General features: G+C 46.2%; 2 protein-coding genes across 6 annotated transcripts in view; one reads left to right on the top strand and one right to left on the bottom strand.

Annotated features, from left to right (window-relative positions):
* Window positions 1–394: 394 nt before the first annotated feature.
* On the top strand, window positions 395–19,694 carry STX10 (syntaxin 10). Of its 2 annotated transcripts, none has more exons than XM_028717357.2 (8): window positions 395–828; window positions 4,016–4,185; window positions 4,854–4,948; window positions 5,545–5,607; window positions 6,316–6,414; window positions 8,256–8,362; window positions 9,202–9,296; window positions 11,992–19,694. In XM_028717357.2, the coding sequence occupies exons 1-8, from the start codon at window positions 794–796 to the stop codon at window positions 12,066–12,068; spliced, it is 741 nt and encodes a 246-aa protein (XP_028573190.2). In that variant the 5' UTR covers window positions 395–793; the 3' UTR covers window positions 12,069–19,694. The 2 variants fall into 2 exon arrangements, with proteins under 2 accessions (XP_028573190.2, XP_028573189.2); XM_028717356.2 differs by lacking the exon at window positions 395–828 and adding an exon at window positions 2,676–3,219.
* NACC1 (nucleus accumbens associated 1) overlaps window positions 14,370–21,856 on the bottom strand; it is a 32,334-nt gene continuing 24,847 nt past the window's right edge. For all 4 annotated transcript variants that reach the window (XM_028717346.2, XM_028717343.2, XM_028717344.2 and 1 more), the window contains exon 6: window positions 14,370–21,824. In XM_028717346.2, the coding sequence (XP_028573179.2) occupies window positions 21,565–21,824 (260 nt within the window). In that variant the 3' untranslated portion in view covers window positions 14,370–21,564. The remainder of the gene's footprint in view (window positions 21,825–21,856) is intronic.

The following is a 21,856-nucleotide window of genomic DNA, read 5'->3' as shown; positions in this document are numbered from 1 at the left end:
GGAAGTACAAAGGAGCGCACTCCATTGTGCCCTGAATCTAAGTACTGTTTCTGGTCCCTTAAACAACCGCCACCAACATGAATTAAAATCTCCACTTCACCCACAGGCAAGCACTGAAAACACACACACACACACACACACACACACACACACACACCCAAGCAGGGACTTGCAAACCGCTCTGTAAGCCTCTTTGCAGGAGCCCTTACAGTGTGAATGAGTGGCTAGAGTGTAACCGATAAGGAGCTGCGGTTTTGAACCCACGCCCAGGGAGCGGAGCCCAAGCTCTCAAACGCTCAGTTTGCAGGCGGAAAATGAATGAATCAGGAAGCCGGGCGGGGTGCGGCCTGCGCTATTTTAGGGCCGCGTTTCTTAGTAAGAGTGACGCATTTTCCATCTCCAGGAAGCTGAGGCGGAGGAGGGTGGGGGAAAAGAAAGAAAGGAGGCCAAGAAAGAAACGCGAGGCTGCTAGAAGCTCCAGGGGAGATTCCTGATTGCTCTCGCCAAGCGCTCTCCTCCCTTCCCCCGGCTCCTCCCCAGGAAAGACCGGCTCCACTTTCGCAGGGGAAGGGGTGGGGGAGGGAGGGAGCGCCGGGTTGGGCTGAGTTGAAAGAGGGCGGCCTGCTATTATTAGGAAAGAGGCGCCCGTAGTAAACGTGGCTGCTAAGCGGCTTCAGCTCAGGGAGGGAGGGACAGGCTGAGACGCTTCGCTCATAGACTTATATGGTTTGGCCCCCATACGCTGCTCTGCGGCCGGCTGGGCTTTTCCTGAAGGCATCTCGACCGGTCAGCAATGTCTCTGGAGGACCCGTTCTTCGTGGTGAAAGGGTGAGTGGCAGCCACTCCCACGGCCGCCGCAAACTCCGTCTTTCCTCGCCCCTGGTGGGGATGGGCGCCGCAGCAAGGCAGCCTGGCCCCGCGTGGGTCTGCGAGCATGGGAAGCGTCGGGTAACGCGGGGATGTGGAGGCGGGGCGGGGGCGAGAAGCTAGAGAACTCTGATTAGAAACCCGCCTCAGCTAAGGAACTTCCTCGAAACTCCGTTTATTAGCTGGTCCTAATAAAGGCACTGCCCTACTTCTATATTATTATTATTATTATTATTATTATTATTATTATTATTCACCCTAATGGATCAAACTCTCACGAAAGCCGCCACAGGGTCACAGCAAAGCGGATTCATTTCAGCCTCGAAGTTGGGACTCTATTTAGGGTTCTTGCTACAACAGTTTATAAATTTTATGGACTGCTCATATTTGGGGAACTGTGGACATTACTAAAAAAATATTGCGCACAAATTTTCCACGATGACAGAATCGTGTGTCTGAACAAGCTACAGCCCCCAAAGTATGTCTCTGTGACAAGTAATCAGTTTCTGTAGCTAAGTATACTTACACACGCGACTAAAAAAGGAAGTTACTTTGTAGAAATAGGGGTTTTTTTTGTAAAGTATTTTGCTTGACACTTGCACTTTGAAAGAATTGCTGAGTAGGATAACAAGGGGTTATACTAACCACTGGGAATTAGTGATGTTTTCCAGCTTCATATTTCATAATTAACAGACTATTCCCAAAAACCCTTGAATATACTTGGTTGCGATTTGTCCCTCGATCTCCTTCCTCATTTTGTCCTACTGATCTGGTGAATGGTGGGACTCTATATAATTTGCCAGCTTGAAGGAATACTGTTGAGTTTTGGCAGCTGGATCTCATAGATGGGAACAAGGAGATCTAGAGTTCTGTGCTTTGCTCTCTCTTTAAATCTACTGTTGATGAAAACAGACCTATGCCTCCCTTTCACCACACTTATCCTCTATGAACATCCCATTTTATAGCAGACATGGGAAACCTATGCTGCCCCCCTGGGCAGAAGTTGTTAGACTCCAGCTCCCATCAGCCTCAGTCGGCATGGCCAATGCCCAGGGATGCTGGGAGCTGTAGTCCAGCAGTATCAGGAGGGCCACACCTCTGCTTTATAATTGCAGTACTTTTAACAGTGCCTTATCTCATTCACTGCCACAGTAGCCTTTCCAGTACAGTGGTACCTCTGGTTATGTACTTAATTCATTCCGGAGGTCCGTTCTAAACCTGAAACTGTTCTTAACCTGAAGCACCACTTTAGCTAATGGGACCTCTTGCTGCCGCTGCGCTGCTGGAGCACAATTTCTGTTCTCATCCTGAAGTAAAGTTCTTAACCTGAGGTACTGTTTCTGGGTTAGTGGAGTCTGTAACCTGAAGTGTATGTAACCTGAAGTGTATGTAACCCGAGGTACCACTGTACTGTACAGAATTAGAAGGAATGGAACAGAAGCGGCTGGAAGAGATGGCACGTTGTAGGCTACCTACAAGTTTGCATCTTTCAGACACCACTATTTGTTTCTGTCGTTTAATTTAAAATAAATAAATAATGCAATACTAGGTAAAATCCATTAGCACCACCTTCTGGAATAATTCAGACATCTAGCAACAGAACCACTGGAATGTGGTACCCCTGGTTTGGAGGTTGATTGTACTGAAGCTGCTGAGAGGACTAGGACAGGCCCTCCAGATGTTTTTGGGACTACAACTCCCATCATCCCTAGCTAACAGGACCAGTGGTCAGGGATGATGGGAATTGTAGCCCCAAAACATCTGGAGGGCCGAGTTTGCCTATGCGTGATCTAGGACAACTCATAGCATCATGCTCCCCAGGGCTATCTTTTGGCAAAGGACATTTGTTAGGGGGACCAAAGCTGTTTCAGTGCCAAATGAAGGCATGAAGCCAGACTGGAATGTGTCAAGAAGATCAGTGCTATCCAAGTTTGCCTGGAGTTGACAAACCCTCCCCCTCTGGAGCAGCCTGCCCCCAAACAGAAGTGTCCATGGGGTGCTCAAAGCATGGTTCCATAAGTACTCCTCCGTATGAAGTATCCAACAATGAGAAACTCACCCACTTACTTTAAGAAGAGTCTCCACATCAAAGGAGCTTCAAGGTTTTAGGTTTATGTATATTTATTTGAGATGACCCATTAGGTGTCCTAGTGCAATTGTCAGGCTGTCATTTCCTGGAGTGCATGAGATGCCACTTGAGTTAATGAAGGTATCTTGTTTCTGATTAGATCCAACCTTCCCTGACTCAGTGCTCTCCAGGTATCGGTGGGACTGCAGCTCCTATAAGCCCCTGCCAGCAAAGACAATAAGAATGATGAGAGTTGTGATCCATCAACATCTGGAGGGCACTAGGTTGGGGAAGGCTGGACTGGAGGGATCACCAAAATGCATTTACCCGCTGGACATGTGCAATATTCACATATATCTGTGCTAGACTGTTGTGATCTAAAACAGGGCTGTAGCCTTGTTAGACTCTGGCTCCCATCATTTCTTACCATTGGCCAGGCTGACTGGGACTGGAGGGAGTTGGGAGCCCAGACCAGGAACATCCCGTTAGCCTGAGGTTTGCTACTACTGGACTACTGGAATGAAGAACCACCAATTTTTTGTAAAGCCTTCCTGCCTGGTCCCCAGGAGGCAATTCTTATCTGCCACCAGTGGTCCAGTGCGCAGCTTTTTACAAGCCCAATTTCCTCCAGGGTCACTCATCTCTAGACACATGGAGGCTGGAGTACCATGTGGTTCTCTGGACAGCTATTCATACAGATTTTCACCTTCCAAACAGTCCTCTGAAGTGAACTGCTTTTTTTAATGCAACAATACCTCTCTCAGTGTAGAGATGCATCTGCTTCGAGGGAGGAAACTTTGCTTTATGGGAGGCTCTCTGTCAGGTGGAACAGAGCTGCACAGCTTGCGGTTTGCCCACTTGAATGGACCCAATCGATGATATATGGGGACCCACCGGGGGTTTGGCAAACCTCTTACGCTTGTCACCTGCCTGCAGCTGCAGAAACAGAGCGGCCGCTATGCAAGGCCGGGTGGATGTTGTGTTCAGTCTGGTGGTCTCACGGCTTTGGCAGGAGAAACAGTACCCTGTCCCGGCTCGCCCACCTCATCCCTGCCACTCTCTTGTATTTGTGTTCTGCAGGGAAGTTCAGAAAGCCGTAAATGCAGCACGTGGGCTCTATCAGCGCTGGTGTCAGCTGCTGCAGGAGACGCAGGTCGTCAGCAAAGAGGAATTTGACTGGACTACTAATGAACTACGCAACAGCTTGCGCAGCATCGACTGGGACCTGGAGGACCTGGAGGAAACCATATATATCCTTTTGAAGCTGGGGCTGGAACAGCGTATTGGGGGGGGGTGTGCCTCTCCAGGGAATTATGTTGCATCATTTTTTTAAACGCACTGTCTGCTGCTAGGATGGTAGTAGCAGGCAATAGCAGCCCCCACCCCACCCCCATCCTGCTCTTTGCAGGGATATTTGCAAGAACTGGAAGGGGAGTAAACCCTTATTCATTTACAAGAGAGAAGGCATTCTCAGCAGTAATTCCCCCATTTTATGGCATGCCCTAGCTGAAGAGGTTTATCTGGGGCCCATGTTGCCTTTTTTGGTGCATGTCACCCAGAAAATTGTGACATACAGATGAAGAGAACTAGAGGGCCTCTGGACCTCTGGACCATATTTGGCCTCTGGACCAAAGGTCTCCCCCCCCCCCCAGTTTTAATGTTCTTTTCTCTATCTGATTATTATTTTATATTTTCCTATAAAGTGTAGTAGCACACTGCCCTGAAATGAAAAATCGGATGTAGGGTGCCATATAAATTCTTTCTTAAATAAAATGAATTAATAAATAGGTACGGTAGGTTTCTGCTACAGACAGAGAGCATCTGGTAGGTTAAATGCAGCGTTGGCCCACGTGATGTTTGTAACCAGGTAGCTCTGTCTGCTTTCTAACTCGGTGACTCAAACTTAACTCACGAACACGCATTGTGGAGTCAAACCCGCGCAAGTTCAAAATTGAGCCCTCTGAGGTTGCCACCCGGCGCACTTTTGTCATAGAGATGCGGGAATCAGTCAGGGTGAGTCGAACGTATGTCTTGTCACTCTTGCAGCATTATTGCACACTTATTGTATGCAACAGGAATAGTTCTGTTGCAGGGTTAGGGAGTCTGTGGCTCTCTGTGTTATTTGACTTCCAACAACCCTCACCAGTAAGGTCAGTGGTCAGAGATGATGGCAATTGTGGTCTAATTACATCTAGAGGGACACAGCTTCTCCATCTCTGTTCTACGGTAAGTGAAATGTTGATTGATGATTTGGAAGTGTTAACAAAAGTGTGTGGCTGGGGTGCTTTATTCTGAGAGAGAGGGTTTTTTTATTATTATTAACAAAGAAGGATCTAATTCCATACTCTAATCACTATACCACACTGAAGCTGGGACAGTACTGCATTTTATATCCAATATCTTGGCCCATAGGTGATCTACAAGGATGTCAACTCATGTAATCTTATTTATTTCCATATATACCCCTTGGACCCTATGACTTAGGATGGGTTACAAGACGAGACTGTGTGCCTCTGCAAAAACCCACCCTTATTGTTGTTATTATTAGTGTATGAGGCCATGGTCTCATCTGATTATATTCTCTTACTGCTTCCTTTTCTTGACTAAAGGAAATGCGAGATCACATATCCAGTCCAGCAGCACAGGCCTTTGCGGAGAGGAAAAACAGAGAGGTAAGCACATCTTACCACCCTCGCCACACCTCAGTGTTTTGCTGGAAATTTATTCCCTGGAAGGGAAAGAATTATAATTGGCAATGGCTAGGGTAGCTCTTTATCCCCGGTAGCATACCCCATCCTGGTACCTTCAGAGTCTCTCACTCACCAAGTGGGCAGGGGCTGATGGGAATTGTAGTCCAGAACATATGAAGGGCACCAGGTTGGAGAAGGCTGGTCTACAGCTTCTTTGCCACAAAGGAAGTGGAGCTGGTCATCTAACCAAGGGTAAGGTCAGCTTTCTTCTGCAAGGCGCAAATTGCTTGGATAAATGGTCTCTCTCTCTTTTTAAAGTGAAACATCCTTTGTCTCACTGTCTGTATCCTTGGGGTGTGGATTATAGTCCAGAGCTCTTATGAAATGCACTTGTTGATTCCCCCTTAAATGAGTAGAACCACCTGAGAGCATCATCCATAATATTGCTTCTGATCTCAACACCATATCATTTAAGAGCCATTTAATTCTGGAATGCAGTGAAAAAGGTTCCTGGTCTCCTTACCAGAGAAAGGCTCTTCCTAGGCCCTGAGTTCCACTTAGCCCTGCAGATTCTTCTACCCAGCTCACCCTTGCTTGCTTGCTTGCTTCCTTGCTTGGTCTCAGCAATCCTGGGAGCCCTAAGAATCCTGGGCCTGCTCAGATAGTGACCCCCTTTTCCTCCCTCTGCAGATGCTGGTGGGGAGCAGGGAACACTATGGGATGCTGGATGCAGAGGATCTGTCAACAGCTAATTCACATACTTTGGAAGAGCAGCAGTTGCATCAGAAGGTAAGAGCAGTGACAGTGAGCCACCCCAGTCCATCATTTTCACCAACATCCTACAGAGACCTAACCGTGTCCTCTAGCTTGATACCTGCATTGAGAGAAATCTTGGGCTCTAGTGCAAAAGATGCTCACAGCATCTGTACACTCCCTGTTCCCTGTACCTCTCTCCTCTCCCCCAGCTGTGGGTTCAGTCAAGTACAAGAGTGAAGAATGTGTGGTCCTCTGAATGTTGTTGGACTCCAACTCCCATCATCCTGGACAGCATAGTCAGGGGCGATGAGCACTGTAGTTTAGCAATGTCTGGAGGCCACAGGGTCCCCATACCTGGAACTGCTTTCTTCTTTCTTCCCTGTCAGACTACAGGTGACAGATATCCTTGAGTGGAGGTGAGGATAAATGCTTCCTGCCTCCCCTTCTTACAGTGAGTATGCTTTCAAACCCAGGCAGGAGGCAAGGACCTGTTTCTCAGCAGTAGAATGGGCTACTCAAAAGGTTATTGTGAAGACAGTCAAGATAAGGAAACACATTATACAGTCTTTGGGAGGACTTCGGATAGAAATCAAATTGTTCCATGTTTATTCAGGACCAAAGCAAACCTCTTTCCCCACTCTGTTTGGTCTCCTCCCAAATGGCCATTTCAGTATATTGACAGGGACTGGCAGTGCCGGATTAAACCCTGTGGAGGCCCCCCTTGCAAATTATCTCCTAATACGTTTTTGTAATTTTCTCCCAAGATCAAATCAGTATTATTTTGATCCATTGTCTTGGGGCCCCTAAAAGATGTGGGGCCCTTAGGCCAGTGCCTACTCTACCTATTTGGTAATCTGGCACTGGGGGCTGGCAGGGCTCTGAGGAGTGACCGGAAATGGTGGCAGGGCCAGAGGCTGATCTTGGGGAAGGGGGTAGTGATTGATGTGGTTGTAGGCCTTCTGCGAGGCAGCAGCCTGAGCTGGAGGATGGAGAGGGGTCTGAGCAGTCAGAGACTGTGGAAGAACAGGACGTGCCAGGAACTGAGGGAGAGACAGTGCCTGAAGGGAAGAGGCCGGCAGAATCCCCTCCGTACCCTTCCCCACTGTCCCCCAGGACCAGGAGGGGCTTGAAGAGGCAGGCACAGTGACAACTTCAGTGTAGGACAAGTCACAGGCTGCTTGTGCTCACACCATTAGATGAGGGTACTTAAGTTTGGGGTATAGGCCTAGCCACCTGTCAAACAGTCCAACTTGGAGTGCAAGCCTGAGGAGAAACACCAGCTCCTTGCCACCAGAAGTGTGTGTGTGTGTGCATGTTCAGTGCGCCTCAGGAGCTGTAATTCTTTGTCAATAAAGAATTAAACATTTGTCCTCCTTGGACTGGGTGTGCTCAGGAGGACGTCTATTGAGCAAGTACCAGAAGCCTTTCTCTTCTTGCTAAATGAAGAGGAGCCCCATAACCACTCTTGTTGTTCAGGTGCTGGATTCTTTGACAAAACATTAATGTGACAGTCAAGATCCTGAGGGCTGACTTCTGTGAAGGGATATTAACCTGTAAAAGCATTCACTAGTTTCAGTTTTTCAAGATTGCTGTTGAAATGAGTTTTGGTCCCATTTGCCTAAATGCACACAAAAAGATGGACATTTATGGGTCATATGTGGGGCCTCAGCAGTGACGGTATGGCTGCCTAACTCCCAGAGTTGCTACTCCAGCTTGGTCCTCATTTCCCCTCACCTTGAAGGCCAGTTGAGGCTGAGACTTCTTTGTACAACATATTGTTGTATCGTGGGCAGGAACCATCTTAGTTTCTCTTTGCTTTGAATTCTAAGAGACTCACCTGCTGATGTCTTGCATTCTCGCTTTCTCCTTGACAGCTGATCATTGAGGAGCAGGATGAGCAGCTGGAGCTTGTCTCTGGCAGCATCCGAGTGTTGAAGCACATGTCGAGTCGGGTCGGAGAAGAGCTGGATGAGCAGACTGTGTGAGTGCAGGTAGTGTGGGGTGTGCGTGTGTGCTGATGTATTGCAACACTCCTATCTTGCTCTTTAGACAAACCTTGCAAGCAGCAAAGGGGACAGTGGGAGCGGTCCATTAGCAGGTTGGGCCTGGATAAAATGGCAGCAGACTAGTCCCAAGGCCGCTGCTAGATCAGAAAAGAGGATCCAGAACCTTTGTCTGTCTAGAACTGTGGTGGCCACTCATTTCTAACAGATTCAGGAAGGACTCGAGTTTCAGAGACCATGAGCACAGGATGCTCCTGTACCTGTGTGAGCCCCCGATAGGGGCTAAGAGTGCTTTACCCTCTCCCTCCCACCCTTCTTCAGCAGGAACGGATTTCTTTGCCAGAGGGAGCCCCTCCCATTGCTGTGCACTTCCACTGCCCAACCCCATTTTCTGGGTGAGCATCACAAGGAGAGCACATGGCCAGAACCTCTGTTGCTGTTCACTCTGCCAGGAAGCAAGTTAATAAACCCCTTTCCTTGCATCTTGGCTTGGCAGAGGGGGGCACCCTTGTGTTTATTAAGGCTGGTTATTGGGATCAGGGATTATGCTTGGAACAGATTGGACCCCTGGCTCCCAGTTGTGTATCCCATTACTAGAAAATGCTGGTGTAGCTCGAATGAGTAGATTCTGAACTCTCTTGGCAGGGAAGATACCCCTAAAAGAAAACTGCTTGCAACCTGCCAGCATTCCTGGCTGACATCCCCGTGCTTTGTGATATTTGTGGGGTAGAGGCAAGACTCAGAAGCTCTTATTGGGAGAGGGTTGCCCTGTGGACAGTTGCCACTCGCATTGACGATGCCTTTGCTGGCCTTTCAGGATGCTGGAAGACTTTGCCCACGAGATGGACAGCACTCACAGCCACATGGATGGCGTGCTCAAAAAAATGGCCAGAGTCTCCCATATGGCAAGTGGTAAGAAACAGCTCTCTGTTCCAGAACTACTTTGGTACAGAGGAGATTTTACTCCTCCACACCCTGATAACCTCATTCTCCAGACTTCTTGTAATTGCTTTCTTTTGCCCATCAGCTTTGCTCGGGGTTTGGCATCAAGTAACTGAAGGTGTTTGTTTAGGAATCAGGATGCTTGCCTTCTCCCATAAAAGAATAGCAAATATTATTTTAGTGGTGGGGAATGTTTCTCATCCTGAGGGCTGCCTTCCTTTGTGGATAATCTGCTTGGAGCCACAGTGGGGTAGCCAGGAAGCGGCACCACAGCAGATTCTTACCTTTTGTACAGTAGACTAATTCCAGCTTTGCAAATGTCAGATAATTTTACACATACACACCTCTCACCATCCAGGCAGGCAAGAAGAGTCCAGGAACGTATTCAGTCAGCCAAGACAGGACTAGTGAGGGGTGTGGCCTCAGGAGAAGGGTGTGGCTGGTAAAAGTCCCACTGGCCAGGTAGAGAGGCCTTAGCTTCCTCACCCCTGCCTTCATCACCATAAACATCACCACAGGCGAAGGCAATCTGGCTTCCACAAAAGTATTCTGTGTTTCACAACTGTGAATTTCTGCCCCTTTTCGCCTGCCTCTTGCCAACACTTCCAGCACACCCCCTGCCTCTTTCCTCTACAGCCAGATTGGCCCATTCGCTTGCTGCTGGGTGGTGGTGCAGGTGGAGCAATAATACAGGGTTGAGCTTAGTATTCACTTTGGAGGCAGTTTTTGCTGCCTTCCTCTCTTAATCAAAGGAGCATTTGGCATCACTGCTGAGACTCAGCAAGGCAGATTTATCACAGGAGATCTGGAGTACGTGCATATGTGTGAAATAGAATGGCAATTAAAAGAATGATGTAATGGTATAAAAACCTGAACATTCTGGTTGGGCCAGTGTTGCATCTCCATTTCTGCTGCTGGCTCTCAGCACAAGTCCCTAGAGTAACAGATGCAAAAGCAGGTTAAAACCATTTTTTTCCTGGCAGGAGTGCCACTACAGTGTCATTTAGTGCTCTTGTTTCTGGCTTACAAAGAGCAGGCAGTTGCACACAGGAATGCAGCTTCCTGAGCCAGATCCTTTGTCTACCTAGCTCAGTATTGTGAATGCCAACTAGCATCAGCTCTCCAGACACTCCCAGCCTTACCTGGAGAGGCTGGGGACTGAGCCAGAGAGCTTCTGCATGCAGATCTCTTAAGTTGCAGCCCTTCCTCCATGGGTGAGGCAGGCAGGAATTCAAGCTCCACTGTATGGCATAAACAGGCCTGCAGTGTCTCTCCATCCTGCCCCACCTCTTGCCCAAGAGTGCTACAGACGTTAGCTACCTGTGTCCAGTGTTGAAAATTCCCATTGTTCTAGGCGCATTTTGCGACCGGGAATTTCATTCGCGCTAGCAGTTTCTGAGCTCTGGACACAGTACTGTGTCTAAGATTTCAGATTAAAATGGCAGTGTGGAAGGAAAGGAGGACCCTTTTCTGCCTCCCCACTTCCAGCTACTCTCAGAAGACTGGAGAAGAGTCCCTCTCAATAAGATTAAGGGGGTGGGCAGGGGAAGGACTAGACCCTGTGAAAAATGAACATAATATTTTAGCTGCAGTTCATTCTTTTTAAGCTTTGTATTCTTGTTATTTAAAAAGTGTTCCTAGACATACCACTGTTGTGTCCATAACCTAGGTTTAAGGTGCCATTTAGCTCCTAGCTTTCATATCTCAATTTCTAACGCTGCCTATGACACCAGGGCTGTGGGTTAGATTAATGCAGGGGTCGGCAACATGCGGTCCATGGGCTGGATGCGGCCCACGAAGACCGTTTTACTGGCCCAAGAGCCACCCCTGAACTGAACCATCCACTCTGCGAGTCCCCCACGCGCTGCGCTAAACCAGCACAGCGCAGTGTGGGGACTCGCCGAGCAGCACCAGAAATCGCATCTGCACACACAGATACCAGAAATCGTGTCTACGCATGTCAGATGCTGAAAATAGCTTCTGCACAGGCATGATTTTTGGCATCTGGGCATGCGCAGAAGCGATTTCCGGCACCACGAACATGCGCAGATGTGATTTCCGGTGTTGCGCTGCACCAGTCCGGCTCACAGACGATCTCCTTGGGGGTGGTCCAGCCCATGACCCTGGATTAATGATTAATCCAACAAAACAGATTAGGTCTCCACACTATGGTGTTTTAATCTGGGAACAGACCACCCAACATCATTTCCTCAGATGTTCACTTGAGCTCTTTCTACTTGTGGTCTTCCAAGGATGATTCTTGCACCTGCGTCCATCATGCTTGGAGTGCAGGCCAGTGGGATGGGGCACATGGTTCAGAGGGTTAGAATATGGTTCAAATTGCGGCATCTTACATGCTTTAAATTAATTCTGTTTAAGGTAAGGCTGGAGAACCCATAGCTCTCCAGATGTTCTTGTACTACGGCTCCTATGATCCCTGACCATTGGCTATGCTACCTGGGGCTGATGGAAGCCAGAGTCCAACAAGATGTGGAGGGCCACAGGTTCCTCATCCCTGTCTTAAAGGATCCCTTCTAATTGTTTTTGCTTATTTGCAATGTCAGACCCCCACTGTGGTGGAAGGGCTGGTGGGTTCTTAACAGGATTGGTCTTCTTGCATTTAACACCATTTCCCCCTGTATTTTCTCTTCTCCCACTCCATCAGAACGGCGTCAGTGGTGCATCATCGGCCTGTTGCTCGTTGTCATGGTGGTAGTGCTGGTTCTTCTCTTTGCTCTGTGATCAAACGGCAGAACGGACATGGGGGAAGGGTGGCAGGTACCAATCCCATCCCTGTCAAGTGGAACACCGGGGCCTTGTATCCTGTGCGGGATCGGTGCGAAGCTTCCTCCAAAGGTGAAAAGGAAGCGAGTCCATTTAATCAGGTGGAATGATGGATTTCCAAATGGGCTGCTCTCCCTTGCAGTCAGACTTTGCTCCTAATTGTTTAAGGCTGCAGATTTGTGAAAAAGGAGGACTGGGTTCTGGAGGTTAGGAAATTTGTGCCATCTCCCCCTTTTGTGTGTGCCAAGGTGAAATTATAGACAGACAGATGTGCCTGATAAAAGTGGAAGCCATATTGCATATGCAGTTTGTTACCCATTTTGCAAGTAGATGCAGCGGTGTCAGTTTCCTTTCCCCCACTGAGTAGCCTTTTCTTCTCATCTCTAGCAGCCAAAGAGGAAGAACATGGTCCCAGCTGACTATTCTTGCTGCCATTATAGGTTCTTATTCTTCATGCCACCTCTGAACGGGCGCAAGATTGCTGCACATTAAATGTGCCTGCTGAAGAAGCACAATTGACTAAGCCATCGGTTGTGTTTTACCTCAACCAGTAGCAGATGGATACTGTGAATAGACGGGGTAGGACAAAGGCCTCGCTTCCTTTTTAAAGGGCAAAATTGCTCAGAGATGAGAACAGGCCAAAGCCATCTCACTGCATTAAGTGCCAAGAAAGGGATTTTGCTTCGTGGAACTGGCAACATCACCCCAAAGCTCCTTCTCTTACCGTGAGCCCAGCCGTCCAACAGAAACAGGGAGCAAAATGTCAGAATCTCATCACCCAAATCCCTCAGGCCTCAGTGCTGTGCTTCAGGTTGCAAGTGGTGCCAATACTTCTGGGGTGCTGCCAAGCACTTCAAGAAAACTGGTTTCCAGACACCCAGTCAGCTCAATCCCTTTCAGTTATATGGTAAACAAACCTTCTCCCCTTAGGTCTAAATCCCTGCCAAGGACACACAGTCTATGCTGATATAAAGAGGCTACTTTCAGCCAAGCTCAAGTGACTCAGTAGCCTGATGTGGAGGATAACAGTCCTTTCTATGAGGCAGCCCTGCTGTCACATGCACTCAGAAGCCATTCTGTTTCTATTGTGAAGTATTATTAAAAAAAAGGTACCAGAACAAGCTTTTTAGTTCTTCCAAGAAAAAATAAAAGTTTTTATACTTCTATTTAATACAAACTTTGGTTCTGGAATGTTGCTGTGGGAAGGGAGTGGTGATATTTACATACCCCAAAATGTGAAAACAAGAGCAGCAATGGCCATCCCGATGATGTCAGATTGTCACTGTCATCCCTGGCTGCTGGACACTGAAGACCAACAAAATAGGAAGCGACAGGAATTCCCCACCTCTGAACTAGAAGAGAACCCTACTTTGATCTAACTAGTCTAGCATTCTGTCTTCAACTATGGCCGGCCAGCCACAGAAGTTATTTGAAGCTAGGGATCTAATGCACTTTGAATGCACTCTCAGTCATTCTTATTGAATTGTGGGGGCATTATTTAAGATGATTCTTAACTGATTGCCTAAAGCTCAAGGCTGTGATCACATTGTATTCCAAGCAACCGAGTAATTTCTCGCTTGTCTTTTCCCTTTTGCAGCAGTACAAACCTCCTATCATGTCCTCCCTCCCCGAGAGCCTTGCTGTGCAGTTTGCAGGCTAATCTGATGTTGTTCAATCTGTGTTCAGTGGGGCTTAGTCCCAGGGAACTGTGCACAGCATTTTAATCGGAGCCACTCTTTTCAGTAGAGTAGTAGAAGTTCAACAAGTTCTGCTGAACTCAAGAAAAGGTAAATATGCTAATCAAATGATGCCCGATTTTGCAAACATTTATGCCGTGATTTAAGGAATGCTTTGTCTAGTCCAGGGGTGGGGAACCGGTGGCCCTCCCAATGTTGCTGGAGTACAACTCTCATCAGCCTTCACCATTGGCCATGCTGATAAGGCCTGGCAGGAGTTGAACGAACAACATATGGAGGGCAACCAGTTGCCCATCTGTACTCTAGTATAGGGGAGTTGAAGAGCAAGATATGAAATTTAATGAAACACACAAACATGAATCTCAGTCGTATTTGTTTTGTACAATGAGGTTGCTTAATTTGGAAATAGAAGTTACTTAGCCCGATGGATCCACAGAAATGCTCCAAAGCTTAGATACCTACCTTAAGCAATCCAGTCTGTTCTTAATTTCAGCAAGGCTGCTCCATGATAAACTCCCCAGGGAATAATCAAGCGTACAAATGAAATGGTCAGGCACGCAACTGTTACAAACTTTTTTTTTTATTAACATTTCTGAATTCCTTTTTTTATTTTTAATCTTTACAGTAGTTAATGTGCAATTTCTTGATACTCTCAGGTCACAGGGATGAGGGAGTCACAAAATTTTTCTTGGCACTTATAACACAGAACAAATACTGGCATTATCCAGGGGCAAAGAGGTGGGCTTTAAGGTGAAAAGCAGGGGGTGCTGAGGGAGCTGGGGTGGGGCGGGCGGGGGAAAGGGGGAGGATGCTTTTGTTATTTCATTTTAAAGGATCTGTTTTCCTCTCTGAGAGGGTTTTACAAGGGGCAAGGGAGGGAGAGGGGCTGATATTGGAGTAGCTGCTTGCATCAACCCAAAGCGCCTGGAAGGGGGAAGAGAGAAAAGTCCATGCTGCATCTGCACAGAGGTTACATAATCAGGCTTTGTTAGTGCTTTTCAGTGTACATTTTTTTGTCCTTTTTTATAAAATTGTTTGCTCTAGTTTAGAAAAAAAAAGAAGAACCCAACAAAAGCAAAAAATAAAAGATGGACCAAAAAGTGGATACAACAAAAGACAGAAGAAGGCCTCATTCCCTTCGCCCCGTTGTGGGATTATTCCCATTTCCAACAGAAAGCCTGCCCAAGATGCAAATAGACCATGGTGGGCGGAGAGAATTATTCAGCTGGCTAGAAGGAACCTCAGAGAAAGATTATAACATTTTGAGTCCAAGTGATCCTCAGAGATCCTCTAATATAGGTAATTCTTAAGTTTCCTCTACTGCAGGACATTTATGCTGGATCTCCCCATTCTGTTACATCTCCAGATAATATCCATGGGACTAGACAGTGCTGTTTCAATTGCCTCAGAGTGGGTTTCCCCAGGATGCTACCTACCCAGAATTCCAAAAAGCACAGCCCCAATAGGTCATAACATATGTCCAGACATTCCTCTTCCAGTGTCCCTTTGTTTTTGAAATTTAGATCTGGCAGTCCTACCAACACAGCTCACAACACAGAGAAACAGGATAGGATTCTTCAAATGTTATTTCAAGGTTAGTAGCTACTTTGGGCCAACTCTCCTAAAGATGCCAAGCCTCCTGGTGAGAAAATGTACAACTCTTATCTTTTTGGCCTAGGAGATGCCCTAAGCCAATCACACCTGATATTTTTTTTAAAAAAACAACCCTTTTGCATGCAGACAAATGCTGCAAGAGGTTATTCTGTTCCATGCTCCAGTGTAAATAAAATTGCTCACCTAAGTTCAGCCAAATGAGATTCAGGATAAAGGTAAAAAAAGGTAAAGGACCCCTGAACGGTTAAGTCCAGTCAAAGGTGACTATGGGGTGTGGTGCTCATCTCACTTTTCAGGCCAAGGGAGCTGGCATTTGTTCACAGACAGCTTTCCAGGTCATGTGGCCAGCATGACTAAACCGCTTCTTGCACAAAGGAACACTGACGGAAACCAGAGCGCACGGAAACACTGTTTACCTTCCCGCCCCAGCGGTACCTATTTATCTACTTGCACTGGTGTGCTTTCGAACTGCTAGGTTGGCAGAAGCTGGGACAGAGCAACGGGAGCTCACCCCATCACGTAGATCTGAACCGCTGATCTTCTGATCAGCAAGCCCAAGAGGCTCAGTGTCCAAATGCAGAGTCAGACCATTGGTCCATCGAGCTAAATTTTGTCTGTGCTGTGATCCCCAGCCCTACCTGAAAATGCCAAAGATTGAACTTGCATGCAAATCACTTGTTCTACCTCTGACCTATGACTCTTCCCCCAAGCGTCCCTGTAATTTCCATGCACACTTCTGTCCATATCTAAATGGCTTTATGTTAGGAAGAATGATCAAGAAGGTACTCAGATCAGTTACATAATAACTTATTGGTTTGATTGAACACTTACTTTCTACAGATGTTTCAAAACTCCAATAGTAGTTTAAAAAGTGTTCTTTCCAAAGCTCTGGAATCAAACATCGTGGCTGATATACAAAAGGTAAAACTCAAACTTTGCTGACTGATTCTTTGGAAGCCAAACATCCAATAGGGCTTCCGATTGGCTGCAGGAAGCTTATGCAGCCAATCGGAAGCCTTGGTTTCTGGAAGTTGAACGGACTTCCGGAACAAATTCCGTTCAACAACCAAGGTATGACTATGAAAACTTAGAAAAGCTAATGGAAAGCAGTCAAAGCAAGCAAACAAGCTTCCATTCTCACAATGCAGCAGCAAAGCATGTCTTCCACTCTATATACATGCAGAAGGTGATGGTATGTTCAGTCTTAGCTTAGGTTTGGCCTTATCATACACATGGTAACAAAAGCGCATTTGGCCTAGGCATAAATGTCAGTTTTAGCTGTGTACCCTAAAATGTAAGCCATGAAATGCATTCCAGCTGGAAGGTTAAAAAACCAATTTTTGGTGAGTTACTAGTCTGGGAGGCAGCATTAACAAGAAGCATAATTTATGATAGACCTGTCATTCCAAAGATGAGAGTTTGAAGCGACCTTTTATGTCGCTTCAAACAATGGCTTGTTCTTTAACAGGGTTCAAAGTGAGTTTTGGGGGCTTGTCCTGTTTTGATATGATCTAGTTTCTACCACCCACCCAGAAGTCTTTTTCTTCTTCTTTTGATCAGGGAAAAAAAAAATACCAAGCTTAATTTACTGGATCAGGTAAGGATGTAGCCCCACCACAGTGTTTTTAAAAGAGTGCTTCTTCCAATGATGGTCTTACGTGAAGGTTGTGGAGAAAAGTAGGCACACAAGGACTAGTACGTGAAGAGGAACATAGGAAAGCATTCTAGCCTCTTTCACCACATTTACTTAGAATTTAGAGTAATTTCCAAACCAAATATAAGCCACCCAACCTTCACTTCTCCAACTTGATTCTCTAGAGAGAGAGTGAGTTCCGTTACAAATTCCAGTTCTGCCATCACTGGGAGAGAGGAGAGGGAAATCTATCTGAACTTGTACAATTTAGAACTTAATAGTCAAATGGGAGAGATTTGGTGGGGTGGGGGAGAAAGTAAGAGAAGAGAGTATGATGCCAGTGTAATGATGTGTGTATATATTATATATCTGAGTAACAGAGTCAATGACCTGGCATTTGGAGGAGAGGGACTTGGGCCATATGCAACTGGAGTTGGATTCAACTAGTAACTTCATAACCCCATAACAAATGGTGGCCTCATGTGCATTAAATTATTCACCCAGCCATTCAACAACACTTAGATGAACATGCAGGTGTGCATCCAGGGGCAACGTATATGTATAGTTGCTTACACATGTGGTTCTTTTTTTCTGGATTAGGTTGAAAGGTGCCTTGCAACCAAGCTGATGTCTTATTTTGTTCCATGTTCATATTCAGCATGACTTAGAACAAGGCCAATCCTCAAGGGACATCTCATTAAATTTCCCTTCTAGAACTATCTGAGAAATCAGATTAAGAAAATTAGAATGAGATTGCCACTTTTTTTTGTAGTGAATATCTATGTTTTTAAATGTTACTTTCCTATCACTTCAACTTCTTCAGGGAAAAATACAAGGGTAAAATGAGTGAGCTTAAGTACATACATGACCATATAATGCAACAGAAAAATAGGGCATGCTGGGCGATAAAATAACCCTTTCCTGTTTAAAAGCAGCTAGTGGGGAAGGAGAAGAAATGGCCTGAAAGAAAGCGAGAACTTAGTGTTATGTCAGAATTGTGTCAATGCCAAAATTTATGCTTTCAGATCTTGGCAAAATGTGATCCATTCCTCCAAGCGTAGTGCAAATGCTGGCACAGTCACCAGCTAGCGTGTGGCTGCATCACTAAATAAACCCAGTTTATCATGAGTTTCCACCAACGGAGGCACTGGAATGGCAATTCTGGGAAAGATTGAGAAAGAATATTCTCAGCAAATTCATAAAAATACAATTCCCATGATTTCCCTGGAGAAGTCATATCATTTAAAGCAGTATAAACCTGACTTAGGTTTGAAATGTAGATCTGCCTATGGTAAGTTTAGATTATTGCCAGCCCTTTTTATTTAAAAACAAACAAACAAACAAACAACCATTTCACAGAAATGCAACTGTGCTGGGCCAACATGGAGCCAATGGGGAATGCTACCCATCCAGCCTCCTGGGCTTGAGCTCAGTCTCCTGCCGCCAAAGGCAAAATGAGTGCTCATTTAAACAGTACTTCCTTTTAACATATTCACATGTCTGTCTTTGTCTCCCTCCAGTGGAAGGAAAGGAAAATGTCCTGCTTTTAGTATCAAATAACTCATTAAAGAAACAACAGCTAAGACTGCCAACTGTGCAAACAAAAGAAAGCCAAAAATATGCCCTGAAGTAGAAGCCAAGTCCTTTCTACGATGAAGCAACGTTGTAGGACATACAAAATGGATGCATGCCATCTTAGTATTTCAAAAGCCACACTCTATTGTACATAACTTTTCAGTCATGCAGCTGGTTGGTGGCCATTTTGTCAAGTTACCTAAGGAGAGTTCTGACCAAGATATCGAGACCCAAAATGTATCCTTGCAGTGCAACCCTGTGCATGTCTACTCAGAAGTATATCCCACTCAGTTCAATGGGACTCACTTCCCAGTTAGGTATGCTTAGGATTGCATCCTTAGTGTTGCAAATGTTCTCTCCTGGGTGCAGAAATACAAGTAAAATTAGTGAAGAAGTAAGCATAGATTTGTACTAGTAGGTGAAGCAGCCACTACAAGGTATGTTCCTCCTGCGCCACAAAATTAAATGTACCAGGGTGTTCTCTGAGCTTGCCTACGACAAGTGAAAATATACCCCAGCCCACTTGTCAACATGGAGTAACTGCCAATGCTTAATTAGGAGCACTCAGAGCGAAGTGCTCACTATATGCTAGGCTGCTTTTGAGCCCTTTTCATAACAACATGTTCAATTTTTGTTACTGATCTCATCATCAAAACTGGTGGAATCTGAGTGTTGCAACTCTGGCTGTAACATAACCAGCACAGAGTTGGTACTACTCACTAGAACAGTTTATTAAAAATTATAAGAGAGTTATTTCACAAGAGGTAACTAGGCCTGCTTAGTCTCGCTTCCTCCTCACAAAGAAACAGTGGCCTGAGCCCTGGCGACCACTGCTGGCCTTCCCTTAAGAGAAACGGGACTTTCCCCAGACCAGGCCTGCTTCAACTGACCGATGAGTCGACATGAGATAGCCAGCCCAGCTTAAAATAATAAGCCAGTTAGTCTCCAAGATGTCACAGCATTTGCCATCTCTTTGCTACTAGGGACAACTACTGCTCTGGAGTTTATTCTCTTGGAAATTCATGGGCAGGAGTTTCCACCCTCTTTAGAAAGCTGTAATTCCTTTTTTTTAAAAAAAAGATTGCCACCCATTGCCTCATTTCACAGTTTGATTTGCTCAAAGGAAGGCCAACCGTTTCCTGAGAGAATTGCAGACTTTGTTTTCTAGTAAGAATAACCAGGAGAGAGATTCTCGCAATGTAATTCAAAGTCGTTATCTTAGACCATACAAATAGAAATGCAGGAAGAGGGAGAGGAGCTTTGCTGCAATCAGGGTAGAACCTAAATGTGCTTGCTTCCCACTTAAATGTACTTCCCATCTCAAAATGTCCCTATGAACCCGAGGATGGGAGTTCTTCATTATGCACCAGGGGTGCAAACTTGAATAAAACATGGGGGGGGGGGGGAGGTAAACCCTGCCCTGCATAATCGATGACATGACTTAGTGTACACACACTATTTGGATTACAATGCCTATCAACTTGCGGGGGTGTGTGTGTGGCTACGTCAAATATTTTATGGGGGGAGCGAAGGGACCTTGGCCCCTAGGAGTTGGCTCCTCTGCTATGCACCAAATATGACTCGGAAGCATCACTAATGGAGCAGGGGAAAGAAAGAGGCAAAATTTCACACTGTGATTCATTACCTGGTGCTGGGAGGAGAGCTAAGGCCAAAGGCAGCCTTGCATACTGGGTAGCTTCTGGCACTTCTAGGAAAAAAGAATGCGATGCTTTCTCCCTTGGCTTTCCTCTTCCTTCAAAACCTGATTCCCAAACCTTGTGACATTTGAGCCAATTGAGCTGAAGTGGCAGAAAAGGTTGGCATTTCAATCAGCAGTGCTGCTATTTGTTCCACAGACTGGCTGAAAAGTGAATAGTTTGCACATTGCACCCCACGTTTAAACTAAACACCTCAGAGAGAACACTAGGCTTAGGAAACATTGGAGGTATCAGAGCTACATTAGACCTGCATGTATAATTTGGGTTTTTTGCGGGGGTGAGAACCTTCCTTGTTCCCTTCATGACTCTGTGCCACTCAAAATATGGAAGGGCTGCACTGCCAAACAGATTTGCCGTATACATTCTCAGTTCAGTAGGCTAGGCTGGTCAAAACCTCCAAGACAGAGAACGGATGGGGAAGGTACATAAGGTCTAGAAGACAGAAAAAGTAGGGAGAGGTATGTCTGAGAGGGAGGGAGGGAAGGGGAGAAAGAGAGAGAGAGAAAAAAGAGTAAGGAAAAGGGAGTGTACTGAGAACGGCAGGGGCAGAATTGCCATGCTGTGCAAGACCTGAACACACCTAGGCAAGAGTGGAGGGAAGCCAAGATGAGTAAGGATAACATGAGCACAGCACTGGGGTCCAGTCCCTTCCCTGTTCGCATTTATCATGGCACTAGGATTTTCCCACTCTCTGGTATGAACCTGAGGAAAAGGCTTGACGATGATCAGTCTAAGTTAGAGAGAGCCCTGTCTGGAGAGAACCCGATCTGATGAAGAAAGAGGCAGCACTCTGGGATAAGACCTCCCTGGATCATGGCCTCCATTTGCAAATGGATTTGGTATTTAAAAAAAAAAATCTACTAAAATATATATCTAAGAACAATTAATAGCACAACAAGGACAGAGGGAAGGTACGGGGGAGAAAATGCCAGCCAGAACTGCCAATGCAGCAGCAAGACCTCCCCTCTGAGCTCGTACTACCTGTGGCGCCTGAGGAAGCAAGGCCCATGTTTAATAATATATATATATATGTATATATATATTTTTAAAGGAGAAGGCACAATGCTCTTTCTCCTCTGCCGAAACGAAAACAAAAACCAACAACGGGCGGGGGAGGGGGGAAGAAATGAAATAAAGGTGGAAAAACGATTCTACAAAAATCAAATTAGGAAATAAAAACCATCGACTGGGGGCGGGGGAAAGAGATGGGCATGTTTTTACTGGAGGCCCTCGGTGGAGGTGCCTGCGTCACCGTCATGGCTGCCCGTCTCGAAGCTGTGCTCCACCCCCATGATGTCTGGCTCCATCTTGCCAGTGTCATTGATGAAGGTGGTGTAAGTGTCGCCCTCGGCCATCAGTAGTTTCAGTTTGGGGATCCAGCTCTTGCGGACAACGCGCCGCGCGTTCGTGCACATATCAGCAGCAATTGCATTCATCTCGCTCTCCTTGAAGTTGGGGGCAAAGTTCTGGCAATAAACTGAGGAAGAGAAGAAGGGCGTGAGCCCGGAT

The sequence above is a fragment of the Podarcis muralis genome, chromosome 2, assembly GCF_964188315.1.
Source record: "Podarcis muralis chromosome 2, rPodMur119.hap1.1, whole genome shotgun sequence".
In the NCBI taxonomy this organism is placed as follows: domain Eukaryota; kingdom Metazoa; phylum Chordata; class Lepidosauria; order Squamata; family Lacertidae; genus Podarcis; species Podarcis muralis.
This window is presented reverse-complemented; position numbering and strand designations above follow the sequence as displayed.